At 34.6% G+C, this 17,886-nt stretch overlaps 2 protein-coding genes across 4 annotated transcripts in view; both read right to left on the reverse strand.

Annotated features, from left to right (window-relative positions):
• Positions 1 to 7,400: 7,400 nt before the first annotated feature.
• Positions 7,401 to 17,886, reverse strand: part of LOC127869484 (unconventional myosin-Va-like) — an 81,588-nt gene continuing 71,102 nt past the window's right edge. For 2 of the 3 annotated variants that reach the window (XM_052412111.1, XM_052412109.1), the window contains exon 6: positions 7,401 to 7,529. The gene's annotated coding sequence lies outside the window, so the exon portion shown is untranslated. The other variant, XM_052412110.1, reaches the window with a different exon arrangement.
• On the reverse strand, positions 8,781 to 16,881 carry LOC127870205 (unconventional myosin-Va-like). The gene is made up of 6 exons (XM_052412860.1): positions 16,867 to 16,881; positions 15,413 to 15,653; positions 15,094 to 15,242; positions 10,988 to 11,145; positions 9,324 to 9,495; positions 8,781 to 9,020 (listed from the first exon to the last, which is right to left on the reverse strand). Exons 1-6 carry the CDS (start codon positions 16,879 to 16,881, stop codon positions 8,781 to 8,783), a joined length of 975 nt encoding a protein of 324 aa, XP_052268820.1.

Genomic DNA, 17,886 nt, shown 5'->3' on the forward strand with positions numbered 1-17,886 from the left:
TTTAATGAGAATTAAATACTGCTCCAGCAGCTGGAGTTTCACTTCTTTATATTGTAATGAGTTAAGGTTTTATTATAGAGATATTAGGAAAAATGCCCTGCAGCCTGGCAGCCATGTTTTTCAACGGACATAATTATTTTTGAACTCAGCACCGATATCAGTATTTCAAATCTTCTGACCATGTTTTATGAAGATTGTAAATTGGAAAAAGTGTGGCCTCTTCAGTGTTAACAAAGCACAAGTTGACGACGCACACCATACGACGGAAAAAAGGCGATCACACAATCCAGAGTTTAAATAAAATTACATTACACGAGATATGTATTTTTACCATACAAGAGGGAAGGAAACGTAAAAATCTAAATTAAGTATAAATAACGCGCTGACCTGAATTTTAACTTTAATCCAATGCTTAAAACAATGAAGCTACAAAGATACGCACTTACTTTTTCAATTTTTGTCATTCCCTTTCTTAAAATATATTTAAAACCACACTATTTTTTAATAACATTCGTATCGAATACTAACCATTCTAACCTAAACATGATTAACGAAACCGTAATCCTCTCGCAGTTAGTTATTTTATTCCTATGGAAGTTTGTAAAATTGTATTACCGAATAATCTAAATTGTTGTTATTTTGACGCATGTGTATTTATTATTGCTTTATTTATTGTTATTTTGACGATGAGCTGTTTATGCTCGTCGTAAATAAACTATCTGTTCTGTTCTGTTTAAATTATGCATGGCAAACACACAATCTGAAATACTTTTGGATTGTTTCGATGCTTTAACAAATATTTTACTGTTAAATACAATAACACGTCCGACTTGTCATCATTAAAATCCACAGTTTAAATAGTATTTCGTTACACGAGATACATATTAATATTTTTTTATTTGATACCATACAAGAGCGAAGGAGACATAAAAAACTTAATTAAGTATTTACTATTATCTACTATAACATTTGTATCGAATGCTATCCATTCTGACCCAAACCACGATTTGCGAAACCGTTATCCTGTCGCAGCGAGTTATTTTATTCCTATGGAAGATTATTTTATGCATGACAAAAATTCAATCGAAAAAACTTTTGGATTCTTTTGATGCCTTAAAAAATATTTTACTGTTAAATAAAATAACATATCCGACTTGTCGTCATTAAAATCCAGAGTTTAAAAGAAATTATGTTACACGAGATATGTATTTCATACTATTCGAGAGCGAAGGAGTCATAAACAACTAAATTTAGTATTATCGACACGCCTTCCTAAATCATAACTTTACTCCAATGCTTAAAACAATAAAGTTACATCGATATGCACGTCCATTTTTCTTCCCTTTCTCAAACTTTATTTAAAACACACTAGTTTTAATAACATTTGTATCGAATGCTTACCATTCTGACCCAAAACACAATTTACGAAACCATAATCCTGTCGCAGCGAGTTATTTTTTATTCCTATGGAAGTTTAAATTATGCATGTCAAAAATACAGTCGGAAATACTTTTGGATTCTTTTGATGCTTTAACAAATATTTTACTGTTCAATAAAATAACAAATCCGATTTGTCGTCATTAAACTACAGAGTTTAAATAAAAAAATGTTACACGAGATGTTTTCTATACTATACGAGAGCGCAGATTTGATAAAAAACTAAATTTACTATTTACGACACGCTTACTTCAATTGTAACTTTAATCCAACGCTTAAAACAATAAATTTACAGCGATATGAACTTCCATTTTTTGTTTTTCCTTCCCTATCTCAAAAGCTATTAAAAACTACACTATTTTTTAATAACATTGATATCAAATGCTAACTATTGTAACCCAAAACATGATTTAGGAAACCGTATTCATGTCGCAGCGAATTATTTTATTCCTATGGAATTTAAAATTATGCATGGATGACAAACACGTAATCCGAAATACTTTTGGATTCTTTTGATGCTTTAAAAATATTTTACTGTTAAATAAAATAACATGTTCGACTTGTCCTCATTAAAATCCAGAGTTTTAATCAAATAAAGTCGCACGAGATCTGCCTTTCATACCATGCAAGAGCAAAGAAATCATTAAAAAAAAACTTAATTTAGTATAATCGTGTCGATTTTAATCTAAATTTTAACTTTAATCGAATGCTTAAACCAATAAAGTAAAAACAATACGCACTTCTATTTTCTGTTTTTTTTCCTTCCCTTTCACAAACTTTATTTAAAACCACACTATTTTCTAATTATATTTGTATCAAATGCTTACCTTAACAAAACCGTAATCCTGTCGCAGTGAGTTATTTTATTCCTAGGCTATGGATATTTATATCATGCATGCCAAATACACAATCCAAAATAGTTTTGGATTCTTTCGATGCTTTAAAAAATATTAAACTGCACGTCCGACTTGTCGTCATGAAAATCCAGACTTTAAATGAAATACGTAACACGAGATACGTATTTCATAGTTGTGATGAACAAAGGGGCAATTAAAGGGGCCTTTTCACAGATTTTGGCATTTTTTAACTTATTCATTAAATGCTTTATATTGATAAATGTAAACATTGGATCGTAAAAGCTCCAGTAAAAAATCAAGAATAAAATTAAAAAAAGGAAAAGAACATTGCCCGGAGCAGGTTTCGAACCAGTGACCCCTGGAGTCCTGCCAGAGTCCTGATGTAAAAACGCTTTAGCCTACTGAGCTATTCCGCCGAGTATATATACTTGACGTATTTTATACCTTATATAAGCAATCTTCGTAGTTTCACAAAATTTAACGACAAAAACAGAACTCTCCAAATTATTCAATCGTTTCGCGTTGCAACGCTTTATAATTTTTAGGTTTTAAAATCGTCAAAAGATGCATATAATGGCTATATTAGACCATGGTAAATGTTCAGTATTACTGTTTCCTCACAAATATCATAACTAAAACGAAAATGTGCGAATCTGAAACAATTTTTTTCAATTTTGTCAATTTACCAAAGCGTGAAAAGATCCCTTTAAACACAAGGCTTACACTGCTAAAAAAAGGTTCCAATTTGTTGCAAACAAATGAAATAAAACATTCACATTAATCAATTACAATTACAAGCTATTTGTTTGTGTACTGACATACATTCAATTGTGGTGTGGTCAACCGGGATCACCTATGAGAGAATCAGGTGAACCAACCACTGCGCTAATCAGACATCAGTCTGAGATTATTGTTGCTCAGCTGTACATATTCTGCTAATCTTTACAGAACCTTGATAATGCTCAGGCTTGACACGGAGTGTATATTGATCTCATCTAGAGTCCGTGAACTTTGAGGAGTTTATGATTTATGATCATCGAGGGGGGACATTCCAGACGTAAAACAAATCATCATTATATGGACAACAGCTGCACAACTGTATGCGAAAAAGGTTAATCAGTATATTATATCCAGAACTAACTTGCAAAGCAACGTCCGAATTATGCAACGTCTGACTTCTAATTCGATATTTATGAATTCAAGATATAATGATAACTGAACTGTTTTACTTTCAGAAAAAAAGCTATAAAACATATATTTTTATAAAAATGAAACAAATCAAACCATATACTTATCATCAGCCGCAATGTCAATAAAACAAGACGGCCTTGTGCGCTAAGGCGCTCAACTTAGACATGGATGAAGTAAACTATTCTGAGAAGATCGAGTTCAGAATAATACAACGTTTCACGAAGATTTGACTTGAAATGTGTCGTCTATATGTTAGCAAGCTTTTTTCTTTAATTTTATCTAGTGACCTAATTTTATCATAATTATTATATATTATTTATATTAATATAATTATTTATAATTTTTAAAAACAAAGTTTCAAACGCAGTCAAGATTTGCTTGAGACATATATGTTCTTACCATTTTTCATGAAGTGTGGACAACACATGTGACTTATGTAGTGTTAATAAGGTTTCGCTATAGCCATATAAGGCAATCTGCCCCGCTACATGGCGGCCATACATTTCAAATGATCGGAACCAATTTAGATTCGGCTCAAATATCATAAGAACAAAGGCTGTTTGTAAAACACGCATGCCCCCATATGGGCGTTCAGTTGTAGTGGCAGCCATTGTGTGAATACGTTAGAAACCATTTTACTGCTTCAAGTCACTTTGAACTTGACCTTTGATCTAGTGACATGAAAATCGCCGGGGCTATTTTCGAGCTAAAATAAATGTTTCGACAAAATCCCATGAATAATGGACTGACCAAAATGTGAGAGTGTTAACCAACTTTCACTTTAGCAATATAAGGAAAAATGCTCCGCTCATTAGAGACCACGCTTTAAAGCGATTCGAAACCAGTTTCGAACTCTTACATATCATTAAAACAAATATTCTGACGACGTTTCATGAAGATTGGACTATATATATGATTACACAAAGTTTAAGATTTTCCTTCAATTTGACCTGGTGACATTTTAATTTGTATTACCTCAAGTGACCCAGTTTCAAACTCGGCAAAGATACCATTGGGACAAATCTAATGACCAAGTTTCATGAAGTTCGAAATTAATGCGGCTTCTAGAGTATTAACAAACACAATGTTAACGACGTACGGCGGACAAACTACGATCACAAAAGCTCATCTAGAGCACGGTGTGCTCAGGTGAGCCAAACATGACATGCAGTTACTTAAATACAGCACTGTCATAAAGAAGCATAATCTAGTGATTACACGGATGGGAAAATATATAATAATGCGCTAAACAAAAAAATAGCCCTCAGTATATTTATATGTAACACTGTAAAGCGCATGCGCAGAAGAACGGATGATGGCGTGCGCCATCTACCGAAATGTTATTACGAAATATAAATTTGGATAGATAGAGTACACTACAGCAGTTCATTTCTAAATTCCAGATTCTTCTTTTTGTCGCTATACTAGTTTTTATGTTTATTTTGCAATTTAAAAGGATTTTGAAGCGCACACATAACAAACTATGTGTAAGCATTCGAATTTTAATTCTGTTTCAAACAAAATCCAGCAAAAAAAAAATACATAAAAACTTGGCTTTGCACGTGGCGTTATGTATAATACATGTACAATAATATTTAACAAAAACGCAACATTGCGCATTTGTATTACTATTGCCATTAACTCTAAACACGTAACAAATGCTATAGTGATTGCAAAACCATAACATATGATATATATTGAAAAGAGACAAAACACGGTAAAATTTAACATATATCCAAATAATGTTATTCGTGTGTGTTATACAAATATGTGCATATACCGTGTCAAAGGATGGTGGAGTAGAGTTGCAAAAGGCACTACGGAATACAATTATTCCTTAACGATGGAATGGCTGTACTTATAACCATAACATAAGTATGCATAGCCTCAAGCTAGTGATAATAATATTGTTTTGTAAACAGGAACATTCATGCACTCAATTGATTTCTTGCTATTATCAAAAGCAACAAAACGTTTTAACAAACTTTTATACAATAACAATAGATGGGCTTTGATTGCTGTAATTAACATACATTGTATCACATGTGTATAGGAAATTTAACTTGAAAATCAATTAAACAACAGGGCTAAAATGTCCGTAGATCGCCCACCTGTGTAATGGTGCATTGTCAGTTTCAAACCCAGGGACATGGTTTGAGCACTCTTTGTAAAGGACAACTATATCATGTTTCGTGGTCAATAGTACACCTCTTGGGTTCTTCAAGATAAAACTTTCAATCTTATGCCACAATAAAAGACTAACAATGATGTGAACCCCGTGGTGTGACGCTTTTGACTCCAGGGGCATGATTTGAACGATATTTGAAACAGACTACCATACGATGTTGTATCTCAAATAGAAAACCTCTGTGCATTATGGTGTCTGAGCTGTTCAAGCTGTTTACAATAGAAAACTATATAAATCATGTAAACCCTGGGGCCTGGTCAGTTTTAATCCCTATGGCATGATTTGATCAAACGTATTAGAAGGCTATTCTGTGATTTTTTTTCACACAAAATATATGACTCCTAACCTGTGCATTTCAGAATAAAAATAAATACATTTTAAGTTTAAGTGACCTACATATGCAATTGACTTGAACGAGTTGAACAGCTTTAAAAAATCATTTGTGTAAAATTTCGTGAAAATCTGCCGAAACGTTCAGGAACAGTTAACATATAACAGACGACACAGGATGGGCACAACGTTGTTCAAAGAGCTTACTATGTGAACTTTGCACACAGGTGAGCTTAAAATGCAACACATGATGAAACATCACAAATATGCTGGGAACCAAAACGAAACATGTTGATATCTTCAAAAAAAAGAAGGAACCAGGACAAATGTTGCTCTTACCTTTCAAATATCTTACAAACGCAACCTGAGACACCGGTCCACCAATCACAGCAAACTAAATGAATACTGGGTATATAGGAACTAACACAAGTTATCATTGCATTTAATTTTTAGGAATTTTAATGATTATTCTGAAGTTATAAAAACATGGTATAAAAGTGTAAGAGCAATGATCACTTTTTTGAAACAAGAAACTTTCTAAAAAAAATGCTGATAATTTTAAAAAAAAAATTTCACAAATCTCATGCCATTATACGTTTTTAATGTCATTAGGAAAACATAACTATACCAAATTTGTCCGTGAATAAAAAGTTAGTCACTGAAAACATTCAACATATTATCAAAAATATGTTTAAGATAGAAATTATCATAATGGCTTTATAACATAAGGAACGTTTTAAAACAGGTGTCAATGCATGTTATATATCATATGTTGGTAACACCATCCAATAGTTTACATTGTCATTTCCTATACATATATCAAATCTTTCATGCTGCAGAATAGCAACATAAATAACATTCTAAAACACGGTGCACAACAAAACATTATGATCTACACAATACAAAATGCATATCAAAGTATAAAAACGTTAATATTGTAGAGCATGTTCACATATCATATTTTATTCCGTTCCGTAAAACTTTAAATTACATTTTACTTCTAGACCATCATATTTTACCCAGTTTAACAATACATTTCAGATTTGTATTTCAATAAATCTGGCATGATTGATAATTGAAATGTGACATAAAATATCAACCTTTCTAAGTGATACACTTGCTAGAATGGATACTAATAGATGATGGGAACAAACCATTCATGAGTACAGGTAGATCATGATTCTCACATGCGGCTTGGTGAGCAATAGGATATTTCAGTACAGAATGTACTACATGTATTTATATTAATTAAATATGTTTGAATAGATGCTTGCTATAGGACATGCCACACTGCCATATATTCAACACATAATGACATGCTTGACTAGTAGGCAATCATTGACCATATATGGCCAGGTCATGTATGGAAATGCTTTAGACTCTATATAAGACGATAATGTAATATAATTTTAATTATAATCAGTATTAAATAAATATAGAATATGCTCAGCATGTCTCATGAATCATGCAAGTTCAGTTTGATAGCGTCACAAATAATATCTTCACTTTGAACAACATATGTGTACCTTGAACATACATATTATGTATCATGGGGAAACCGTACACTTGAAATTTACTAAACTAAAATATATACACCCACTGGAAAGTCATAAACAATATGAAATTTTAAACCTAAACAAATACACATTGTTCATTTGGTGTTGAATACAAAATTACTAACAAAAATAGATTACATTAACAAATGTTATTACAAACAAGAGATTTGTTTGTCAGAAACACAATGCCCCCGCACAATACTTCTCCGCTTTGATTTATAAAACAAAAATATCATTTGGCAGGTACAGATAATTATCTCCCTTTGAAGCTAAATACTTCCCTTGGATTTGTTTTCTTGACCTTTGACCTTGGAGGATAACCTTGACCTTTCACCACTCAAAATGTGCAGTTCCATGAGATACACATGCATGCCAAATATCAAGTTGCTATCTGAAGCGACATAGAAGTTATAAGAATTTTTCAAAACCTAAACGCAAAGTGTGACGGACAGACAACGGACATACAGACCGACAATCCGATCACTATATGCCCTCCTTCTATGCCTTACTTCGGGGCATACAAACATTAAGCCTGCTTTTTGCAGACAAGAGCACCGCATAACGGGTTCCTAGCTCGGCAGCGGGTGCAGTTTGAATAAATGAAAGCTTGTCATATTTATTTTTAGAGGTAAAAGTGACCTTGCCATTTAACCCAGTGACCCAAAAATGGATGTGTAATGTAGAACTCATCAAGGTGCAGCTACATATGAAGTTTCAAAGTTGTAGATTGAGGAACTTTGATTTTAGAGCCAATGTTCAAAACCTCAACAAAATGTTGCGGTTTTAGCAAGACGCGGACGACGACGGACACGACGACGGACACGACGACGGACACGACGAGCTGGTTATGACAAAACAATTGCTTATAAACAAATCAGATATGGTTTTGATTTCTTCTAAAATGCTGCAGTACATTCACTGCACACATGAATATTGTGTTGTATAACTTATGCAGCTATCAAATAATAAACTGATAAATAAATACCTGATATATTTAAATGAACTTAAACAGTGAAAAAAGTGTATAATATGTAGAGAAACGTAAGATGATAACATTTAGTAAAACATGGTAGAATAATCTCTAAACATAAAAATACACCGAACACCATATCCATTAGTACGTTACATTTGTAGAAACTTAAAAATGTTGTGACGTTTGGCAGAATATAATATACATGTAATACAATAAAAAGTTGCCCAAGGAGTGTACCCAGGCTGCAGCTAACACCTAACAACCAGTTTTGCTATATTAAGCTGTTGCGGCACTTTAATGGTCTCCAGGGCGATACTAGAAGCGTTGAAAGTGAAGGTAACTGAGTATGAGTATTTGAGGTCCATGAGGAGCGAGTTATCAATGCTCTCCCTTTCCTTTAACTTCTGCTCGATCTTTCGGATGTACGAGATTGGAACAGGTTCCTCAAACACATCCACGGGCGTATAGAGTTTCAGAATCTTAACAATCTGGAAAAAACAACAACAGCTTGCATGGTCCTCTGTCGATTATTCATGAAAATCAAAATAATTGCAAATATTACCTCAGCATCCTTAATAACAACCCTAATATAACCACAGCAACCATTAATGACAACCCTTATATACACAACTATAATGAAAACTCATTCCAGCGTCAGTTATTTAAACATCACATGTAAACAAGAACACATGACCATCACATGATAACCATAACACATAGCAATAATCACGAAATTACATTCATACATACATAATGACAATCAATTATCAATCTAAATTATAAAGCCCCACCTGTGTTACTGTGAGATTGGAGCACATTTCACACACATTGTCTACGTCTGCGTCCGTCTTGCGGGCCTGCAGCAGCTGGGAGGCCTGGATGATCGGCTCTAAACTGGAACCAGCACCGGACTCCTGTAGCTTGTTGTCACGCAACCACTGCTCCATGTGGGACAGGTTGTATCTGGAATAGAGGGAACAATGTTAGACAGTTTGCACAGGCTTATCAGAGACAACAATTCATGGTTTGACTGGATTTTCGTTTACAAGAGACTTGTTTGAAACAAAACATACAATAAGAGCGAAGAATTCTCCTGATTAGCATATTTGAACTGCACAGGCTAATCTGGGACAACAATTACCCTACGTACATTGAGTCCAGTTTTCCCAGAACAAGGCTTATACACATGGAGTTCAGTGTATTGCCTGATTTGCATACTACTAAGACCACTTGCGCATGTCTCATATATATCGAGTTAATTGTATTACCTCATTTGCATGCCCTAGGACCAGTTGCACATGTCCTTTATTACCTGATTTGCACGTCATTGAAACAGTTACACAAGTCCTTTATTACCTGATTTGCATGTCCTTGAACCCATTACACAAGTCCTTTATTACCTGATTTGCATGTCCTTGAACCAGTTACACAAGTCCTTTATTACCTGATTTGCATGTCCTTGAACCAGTTACACATGTCGTTTATTACCTGATTTGCATGTCCTTGAACCAGTTGCACATGTCCTTCATTACCTGATTTGCATGTCCTTGAACCAGTTACACAAGTCTTTTTTTACCTGATTTGCATGTCCTTGAACCAGTTACACATGTCCTTTATTACCTCATGTGCATGCCCTTGGACCAAATGCACATGTCCTGTATTACCTGATTTGCATGTCCTTGAACCAGTTACACATGTCTTTTATTACCTATTTTGCATGTCCTTGAACCAGTTACACAAGTCCTTTATTACCTGATTTGCATGTCCATGAGCCAGTTACACAAGTCCTTTATTACCTGATTTGCATGTCCTTGAACCAGTTACACATGTCCTTTATTACCTGATTTGCATGTCCTTGAACCAGTTACACATGTTCTTCATTATCTGATTTGCATGTCCTTGAACCACTTACACATGTCCTTCATTACCTGATTTGCATGTCCTTGAACCAGTTACACATGTCCTTTATTACCTGATTTGCATGTCCTTGAACCAGTTACACAAGTCCTTTTTTACCTGATTTGCATGTCCTTGAACCAGTTACACATGTCCTTTATTACCTCATTTGCATACCCTTGGACCAGTTGCACATGTTTTGTATTACCTGATTTGCATGTCCTTGAACCAGTTACACATGCCCTTTATTACCTGATTTGCATGTCCTTGAACCAGTTACATAAGTCCTTTATTACCTGATTTGTATGTCCATGAGCCAGTTACACAAGTCCTTTATTACCTGAATTGCATGTCCTTCAACCAGTTACAAATGTTCTTCATTACCTGATTTGCATGTCCTTGAACCAGTTACACATGTCCTTCATTACCTGATTTGCATGTCCTTGAACCAGTTACACATGTCCTTTATTACCTAAATTGTATGTCCTTGAACCAGTTACACATGTCCTTCATTGTCTGATTGCATGTCCTTGAACCAGTTACACATGTCCTTTATTACCGGATTTGCATTCCCTTGGACGAGTTGCGCATGTCCTTCCTCAGAAGGAGGTTGTTAAGGGCGCTGGCTCCCAGGAAGTAGTAGACCTGTCTGAAGATCTGCTTGATCACTTCAGGGTCCACTGCATGCTGCGTGAGCACCCCTAAGACCAGGTTCATCTGAAAACGATGAGAAAAAGAAAGAAGAGGTACATCTGGAATGGACATGAGATCTCGGCTGTGGAATTTCCCGTATTTTCACCTGTGCATACACAAGTAAATAGCAAATATCCAAATGTCTGAAATCATGAAGATTGGAAGAAATATGCTTTTAACAAGCATTTTTTTAAAATACCTAATTTTTTACCACATTTGGCCCAGTTTCGAATTTTACTGAGATGTTATTGGTATAAATGTCTATACTATGTTTCATGAAGACAAGGCAATAAATGTGACCTCTTTAGTTTTCACAAGGTCAGAGCAGACAACACACAAGAGAAAACGCAAAAACAAACCACAAACAAAAGCTTATCACAAAAGCTCATCATGACCAGTTGTTTCTCAGGTCAGGGGAGTTCAAAATAATTGATTTGATGTAGACAATATATGTGACGTCGTCAGCAAAAATCAGTCTTGTGTACGCTGACGTTAATGTCAGGAAATCGCGCGATTAAAATCTGGTACGAAAATGCGCTGGATATTTCGTCTTTTTTATACAAATTCTCGGCTCATAATTTTTGTCATGTTTTAAAAAATTTCAACAAAAAAGCATGACTTTGTCCTTTAAGCACTGGTACAATTGGTGGTTTGTAATCCATTTTTATTTCAAATTATTACCATTGAGTGACACAGTTTCGTTTGAGCAGTTCACAGGTAGCGCCACCTGTCTCGTAGTGTAGATTGTTAATGGCTATTTAACACTGTAAATCAAAGTGACATCGTGTACTGATGGATGTTTTCGATCGAAGAAGGTTCGGCAATGATATTATCACAATAATAAAATAGGTTAGTGAAAGAGATATTTGTCTTCTGGCTTTGTAATTAATTTTCGCGACTCGCAAGTTTGACCCGGAAGTAAATTGTACGATAGCAACTGTATTGTCTACGTAAAAATGGTGGCAGATTTAAATTTGACCTTTAAATGGCATGTCTCAATTAAGTAACACCCATATGAAATTTCACAAAACTAGGACATTTCGATTTTAAATGATTTATCTAATGTAAATAACTTTATTTTGAAACTTCTCAATCCGCTACTCAAGATTCGTTTAATGTGTAAGAAGATGATGAAAATTTAATCAACTACTCATTATTTACTTTTTATTGTTGTATGTGTGCGTGCGTGTCTGAGTTATCCTGTGGAGGATATCATTCTCGTTTAATATCAAACTTTAATGATAAGACAGTAACCATGCATTATCTAAATGTTTCAAACCACCTATTAATTAATTGGAAAAAAGGAACTATTTGGGTATCTCCTGTAAGTTATTACGGTTTATTTATTAGTCTTCTGTTTCACAGCAAAGCAGGATTTTTACCTCGCAGACGAAGGCCAGTCACATGGTAAAGGTGCAAATGCTGTGGTCAGCCAGGTTCACCACTACCTCAAAACATACGGTCTTGACGAACAGCATGCTCATTTTCAGTGTAACAACTGCTGCAGCCAAAATAAAAAATACATCTGGTACCTTCTGTGGAGAGTTCTGGTAAGTTATAACAAGCACTTTGTTATTGTTTTTCTGATTGCTTTTTTATTGCTTTTTTCAGTGTTGAGAAATTAATTTAGCTAAACCCGTTGTTAAAAATATTTGTTTGCAGTAATCCAATTACAAAAATGTGAAGCGTGTTGATACGTAGTGAAAATGTTAAAATTTACTTTTTTACTCTGATATCAATCCCAAAAGGAAAAATCTCTAAAATAAGAAATGGGTCAAAACATTTTTAAAGTCAGTCAATAACTACCAACATACATATTCTAAAGTGTAGCCTGACCTTTTTAAAAACTGATTTTTAAACATTTCAGGTTAACACAGAAACATCACACTAAGTTTTATGTAGGTAGGACATACGAAGTTTACACCAGATTGGCACTTTGGCTTCTGGAAGTCTAAGTGGAGGTAAATTCCTTATCACAGTATGGTGTATGTTACCTGCATGATCCTTCTTGATAAACCTTGATTGCATTTCCATAGATCTATTCAGTTGTATAGTTTTGCCATGTAAAAAAATATTATGAAAATAATCAAAAAATACATCAATTAAAATTTAAAAATAGTGTGTAGGTACTTTATGTCTTGTGACAGGAAAATAGATATTTATTTTAGTAGTTTCAGGTGTTTTATTGGTATAATTTCTTAACGACTTTATAGGGCAAACAAAATCCCATGCAAAATTATCCTTCAAACTTAAAGCGCCTTTGAACGTGCACTCTTGCATGAAAAGGGCGCTATATAAATCCGGTATAATAATAATAACTTTGTAGTTTTCTATTACAACAACAACAACAAAATAATAATTTGATAATAGAGAAACTATATTTTGCATTTGTTTCGTTATAAAATGGTAATCTTGATACAGAAACTTCAATGCAGAAACTTTGTCTGATGTCGCAGCGTCTGTGGGATTATCGTCAAGGACGGGCCACAACATTCCCCAGCTTGTGGGGGACACTTCCAATCCTGTGGTGTTCTACGATTGGAAGTATTATCTTTCGACATTGTTTCAACCCATAAAGAATGTCACCATATTTCACCAATTCCATGTGTCAGCGGATCATCCGGGTGTTGTGGAGTGCAGCGAATTTAGTGACTCACCAATAGTCAGAATCAATCTCAGGAAGGTCTCGAAAGTGAATGTTAATGTGAGCTGTCACGACCTGCCAAAAGAATGTTTGCGAAAGGGCTTGATCTGGACCGTCAGTGGTACCATTTGAACACATTCGTGAATTCTGTCGCACAGAAGAAGCCAAACACTTTACATGTCCGAAACCCGCTACTGGTATAAATCGACAAATAACAGACTTTGCCCCCAAAAAACAGAAGATGCATTAAGAGGCTCATTTGATCTTTTCTGATCATGCCACAACAATAACATACATCATGTATCAGTGTTTATTTTGGCCAAGGTATTGGGTGATACATTTTCCCCCAAACAGTGCAAAAATCCTCTATTGAGAGGAAAGCTAATACATGTACATGTATATGAGTGCTAAATCTGTCAGTTGATACAGGTTTTGAAGTGTTCAATACAATAGTTTTGCTCTAATTGCACAAGCTTGTTGTCAAGCTTTTTCAGTCTTATATTTACAAAACAAAAATCAATTTTTCAATGTTACTTTGCAATTGTTTTCACCTTGTGGACACAGGCTGCTTTTACGAAAAGCTGGGAAAAAAACAATGTGAATATTGTATTTATTTATGTTTTACCATGAAAATCCTATACTTTTGTTTGTTTGCTTCATTGTTTCCATAGTAACAAAAACAAACAATTGGCATGTATAAAGTATTGTTTATTTGGTCTATTTTACAATATCACATTTACTGAAACATTTAGTCTCCAAGTGTACTTTCAACCAACACTTCAATGCTGTTTTTTTCCATTCTGTTGTGTTTGAGGTTACATTATACTTGAATACATATGTTACTGAATTAAAAAGGAAATTGTTCATGGAACACAAAAAATATTGATTGTTATTGTTTAACTAGTTACAAAAACAGTGCAATTAATATTGTGTTTGCCTTTAAACAAACACTTCATTGATAATACAATTCATATATTTATAAAAGGCGTGATTGTGTGCTCTTGTGATTGTTAACATGTAGATCGGTTACCATAGCAACACAAATGGTACATTTTAAATGCCCATAATGCTTTTGTCAGTGTATTGCATTATAATTATGTATGATAACTTTTCGTGACGGTAAAATGTAGGGTTGGTCACTTTGGAAGGTCATAAAATTTGATTTGAATGTGATAATGAAAATAATTTATATCATTTTTGTGAACTACAATGTTTAGAGCATCTAAAATTGCCAAAAAGTCAAAATGTGATTTTTTTAACACAAGACTGATTTTCCCAGCTTTGGTCACATATGTTTGCATTCAATACAATATCCACTAAGTACATACATATTTCATGAGACTGTCCAATGAGTATTCGGGCGTATCCTGTGCTCTACTAAAACGTCTACCTCTCAGTCTTCTCCCCGTCAATCCAGCAATGGCCTCGTGTTCCAGAACTGCAGGCACTGGAGGGGAAATCCAACAGAATATGAGCACTGAGCAGTGAGTATAACATCAGATTAAAATGTTAAAATAATATATGATTAAAAGTAAAATGATACACATACAAGTCAAATGGCCAGACCAGGAATCGAACCAGAAATTCATAGATTTAAAGGCAAGCGTTTTGAAAACTGAGCTAGCAAGTCTACATTTCCAACCTTACCTATAGACGGCTGTATAGTTGCTTCCATGTTTTTGATCAACGTCTGATATATCCACACTGCTAGGTCACTGAACACCTGTCTGTACTCAGAGAGGTCAAAGTTTCTCAAGCAGTGCTCGTTCTGTCTCTGGGTGTTCTCCGTCTGGAACTGTTTCTCTCCGCTGTACTGCTTCAGGGTGTGCAGGAACCGACATGTGTTGGCCAGCCAAAGGGTCGCACGCTCTATATCATCATGGTGTTTCTAGGATATAAGAAATAAATAATAAAGCACTGTCATAAAGCAGCATCCTACTTATGGAGAAGTGCTAAAATTGAACTTCATATCTCTAGCGACTACATGGATGGAAAAATATATCATAACGCGCTCAACAAATAAGTTAGTCCTTAGTATGTAAAACTGTAAAGCGCATGCAAAGAAGAACGGTTGATGGCGTGTGCCATCTATCGAAATAATTCGACAAAGAATCAATAGGGATAGACATAGTAGATCTACACCACTGCAGTACAATTCCAATTTTCCAGATTCTTCTTTTTGTCGCTATAGCTTTGTTGTTGAGATTGTAACTTAAAAGGATTTTGGAGCGCACAAATAACAATTTATGTGTAAGTATTCGAATTTTAATTCTGTTTCAAACAAAATCCAGCAAAATAAATTACATAAAAAATTGGCTTTGCAAATGGCGTTATGTACATGTACAATAATAATATTTAATAAAAACGCAACATTGCGCATTTGTCTAAAGATTGCCATTAACTCTAAACAAGTAACAAATGCCATAGTGATTGCAAAACAATAACATATGTTATATATTGAAGAGACAAAACACGTTAAAATTTAACATATATCCCAACAACGTAATTCGTGTGTGTTGTACAAGTATATGCACATACCGTGTCAAATGATGGTGGAATGGAGTTGCAATATGCACTACTGAATACAATTCTTCCTCAACGATGGAATGGACTTTAAACCATAACATAAGTAGGCATAGCCTCAAGCCAGTGATAATAATATTGTTTTGTAAACAGGAACATTCATACAACCAATGGAGTTTTTTTTTGCTATTATGAAAAGCAACAAAACGTTATAACAAACAATGAAACAATTACCATAGATGTGTTTTGATTGCTTTAATTAACAAACATTGTATCACATTTTAATAGGAAATTTAACTTGAAAATCAATTAAACAAGAGAGTTAAATTTCCCGGAGATTGCCCACCTGTGTAATTAGGCATGGCCAGTTTTAAACCCAGGGTCATGACTTGAGCAATCTTCTTAAAGGACAACTATATCATGTCTTGTGCCCAATAATACACCTCTTGAAATTGTTCTTTCAGATAAAACATTCAATCTAATGCCACAATGAAAGACTATATAAATAATGTGAACCCCGTGGCATGACCGCTTTTGACTCCAGTGGCATGATTTGAACGATATTTGAAGCGGACTACCATACGATGTAACATCCCAAATAGTAAACTTGTGTGCATTATGGTGTCTGAGCTTTTCAAGCTATTTACAATAGAAATCTATTTGAATCATGTAAACCCTTAAGCCTGGTCAGTTTTAACCCCTATTGATTTGATCAAACTTCTTAGGCCATTCTGCGATGTTTTAACACAAAATATAATCTCGATTGACATACATATGCAGTTGACTGGAAAGATTTAAACATATTTGAAATACCGTTTGTGTAAAATTAATTGCAAATCTGCCGAGCAGTTTAGGATGAACAGTTCACATACAACGGACGACACAGGACGGACAAAAGGTTGTTCAAATACCTTACCATACAAACTTTGCGTACAGGTGAGCTAAACATGCAACACAAGATGTAACATCACAAATAGCTTGAAACCAAAGTGAGACACGTTGATATCCTCAAACAAGAGCTCTCTCCATGATATGACATATGCCCCCAAAAAACACTTTTTTCGAAACCTAAACGCAGATTTCAAAACCTAAACACGGACCCTAAGGTCAAGGTCAAAGGGGTCAACATTTTTGTGCGTATGGAAAGGCCTTGTCCATATACACATACATGCAAAATATGAAGGTTACATCTGAAGCGACATAGAAGTTATGAGCATTTTTCGAAAAAACCTAAACGCAAAAGTGTGACGGAAAGACAGACAGACAGACGGACAGTGCGATCACTATATGCCCTCCTTCGGGGGCATAAATAGAAGGAACCAGAACAAATGTCGCTCTTACCTTTCAAATATCTTGCAAACACAACCTGAGACACATGTCCACCAATCACAGCAAAATAAATGCATTCTGGGTATATAGGATCTGACAAAAATTATCATTTAATTAAATATTTTAATTTATCCAAAACATGGTTTGGAGTGGCAAGATGGGTAAAAGCCATTCACACAGCTTCGACACAAGAACCTTTGCACAAAAACTTGCTGATATATGAAAAAGTGTTCACAGATCTCTAGCCTTTATAAGTTGATGATGTCATA

Source organism: Dreissena polymorpha, chromosome 2, assembly GCF_020536995.1.
Source record: "Dreissena polymorpha isolate Duluth1 chromosome 2, UMN_Dpol_1.0, whole genome shotgun sequence".
Lineage (NCBI taxonomy): Eukaryota > Metazoa > Mollusca > Bivalvia > Myida > Dreissenidae > Dreissena > Dreissena polymorpha.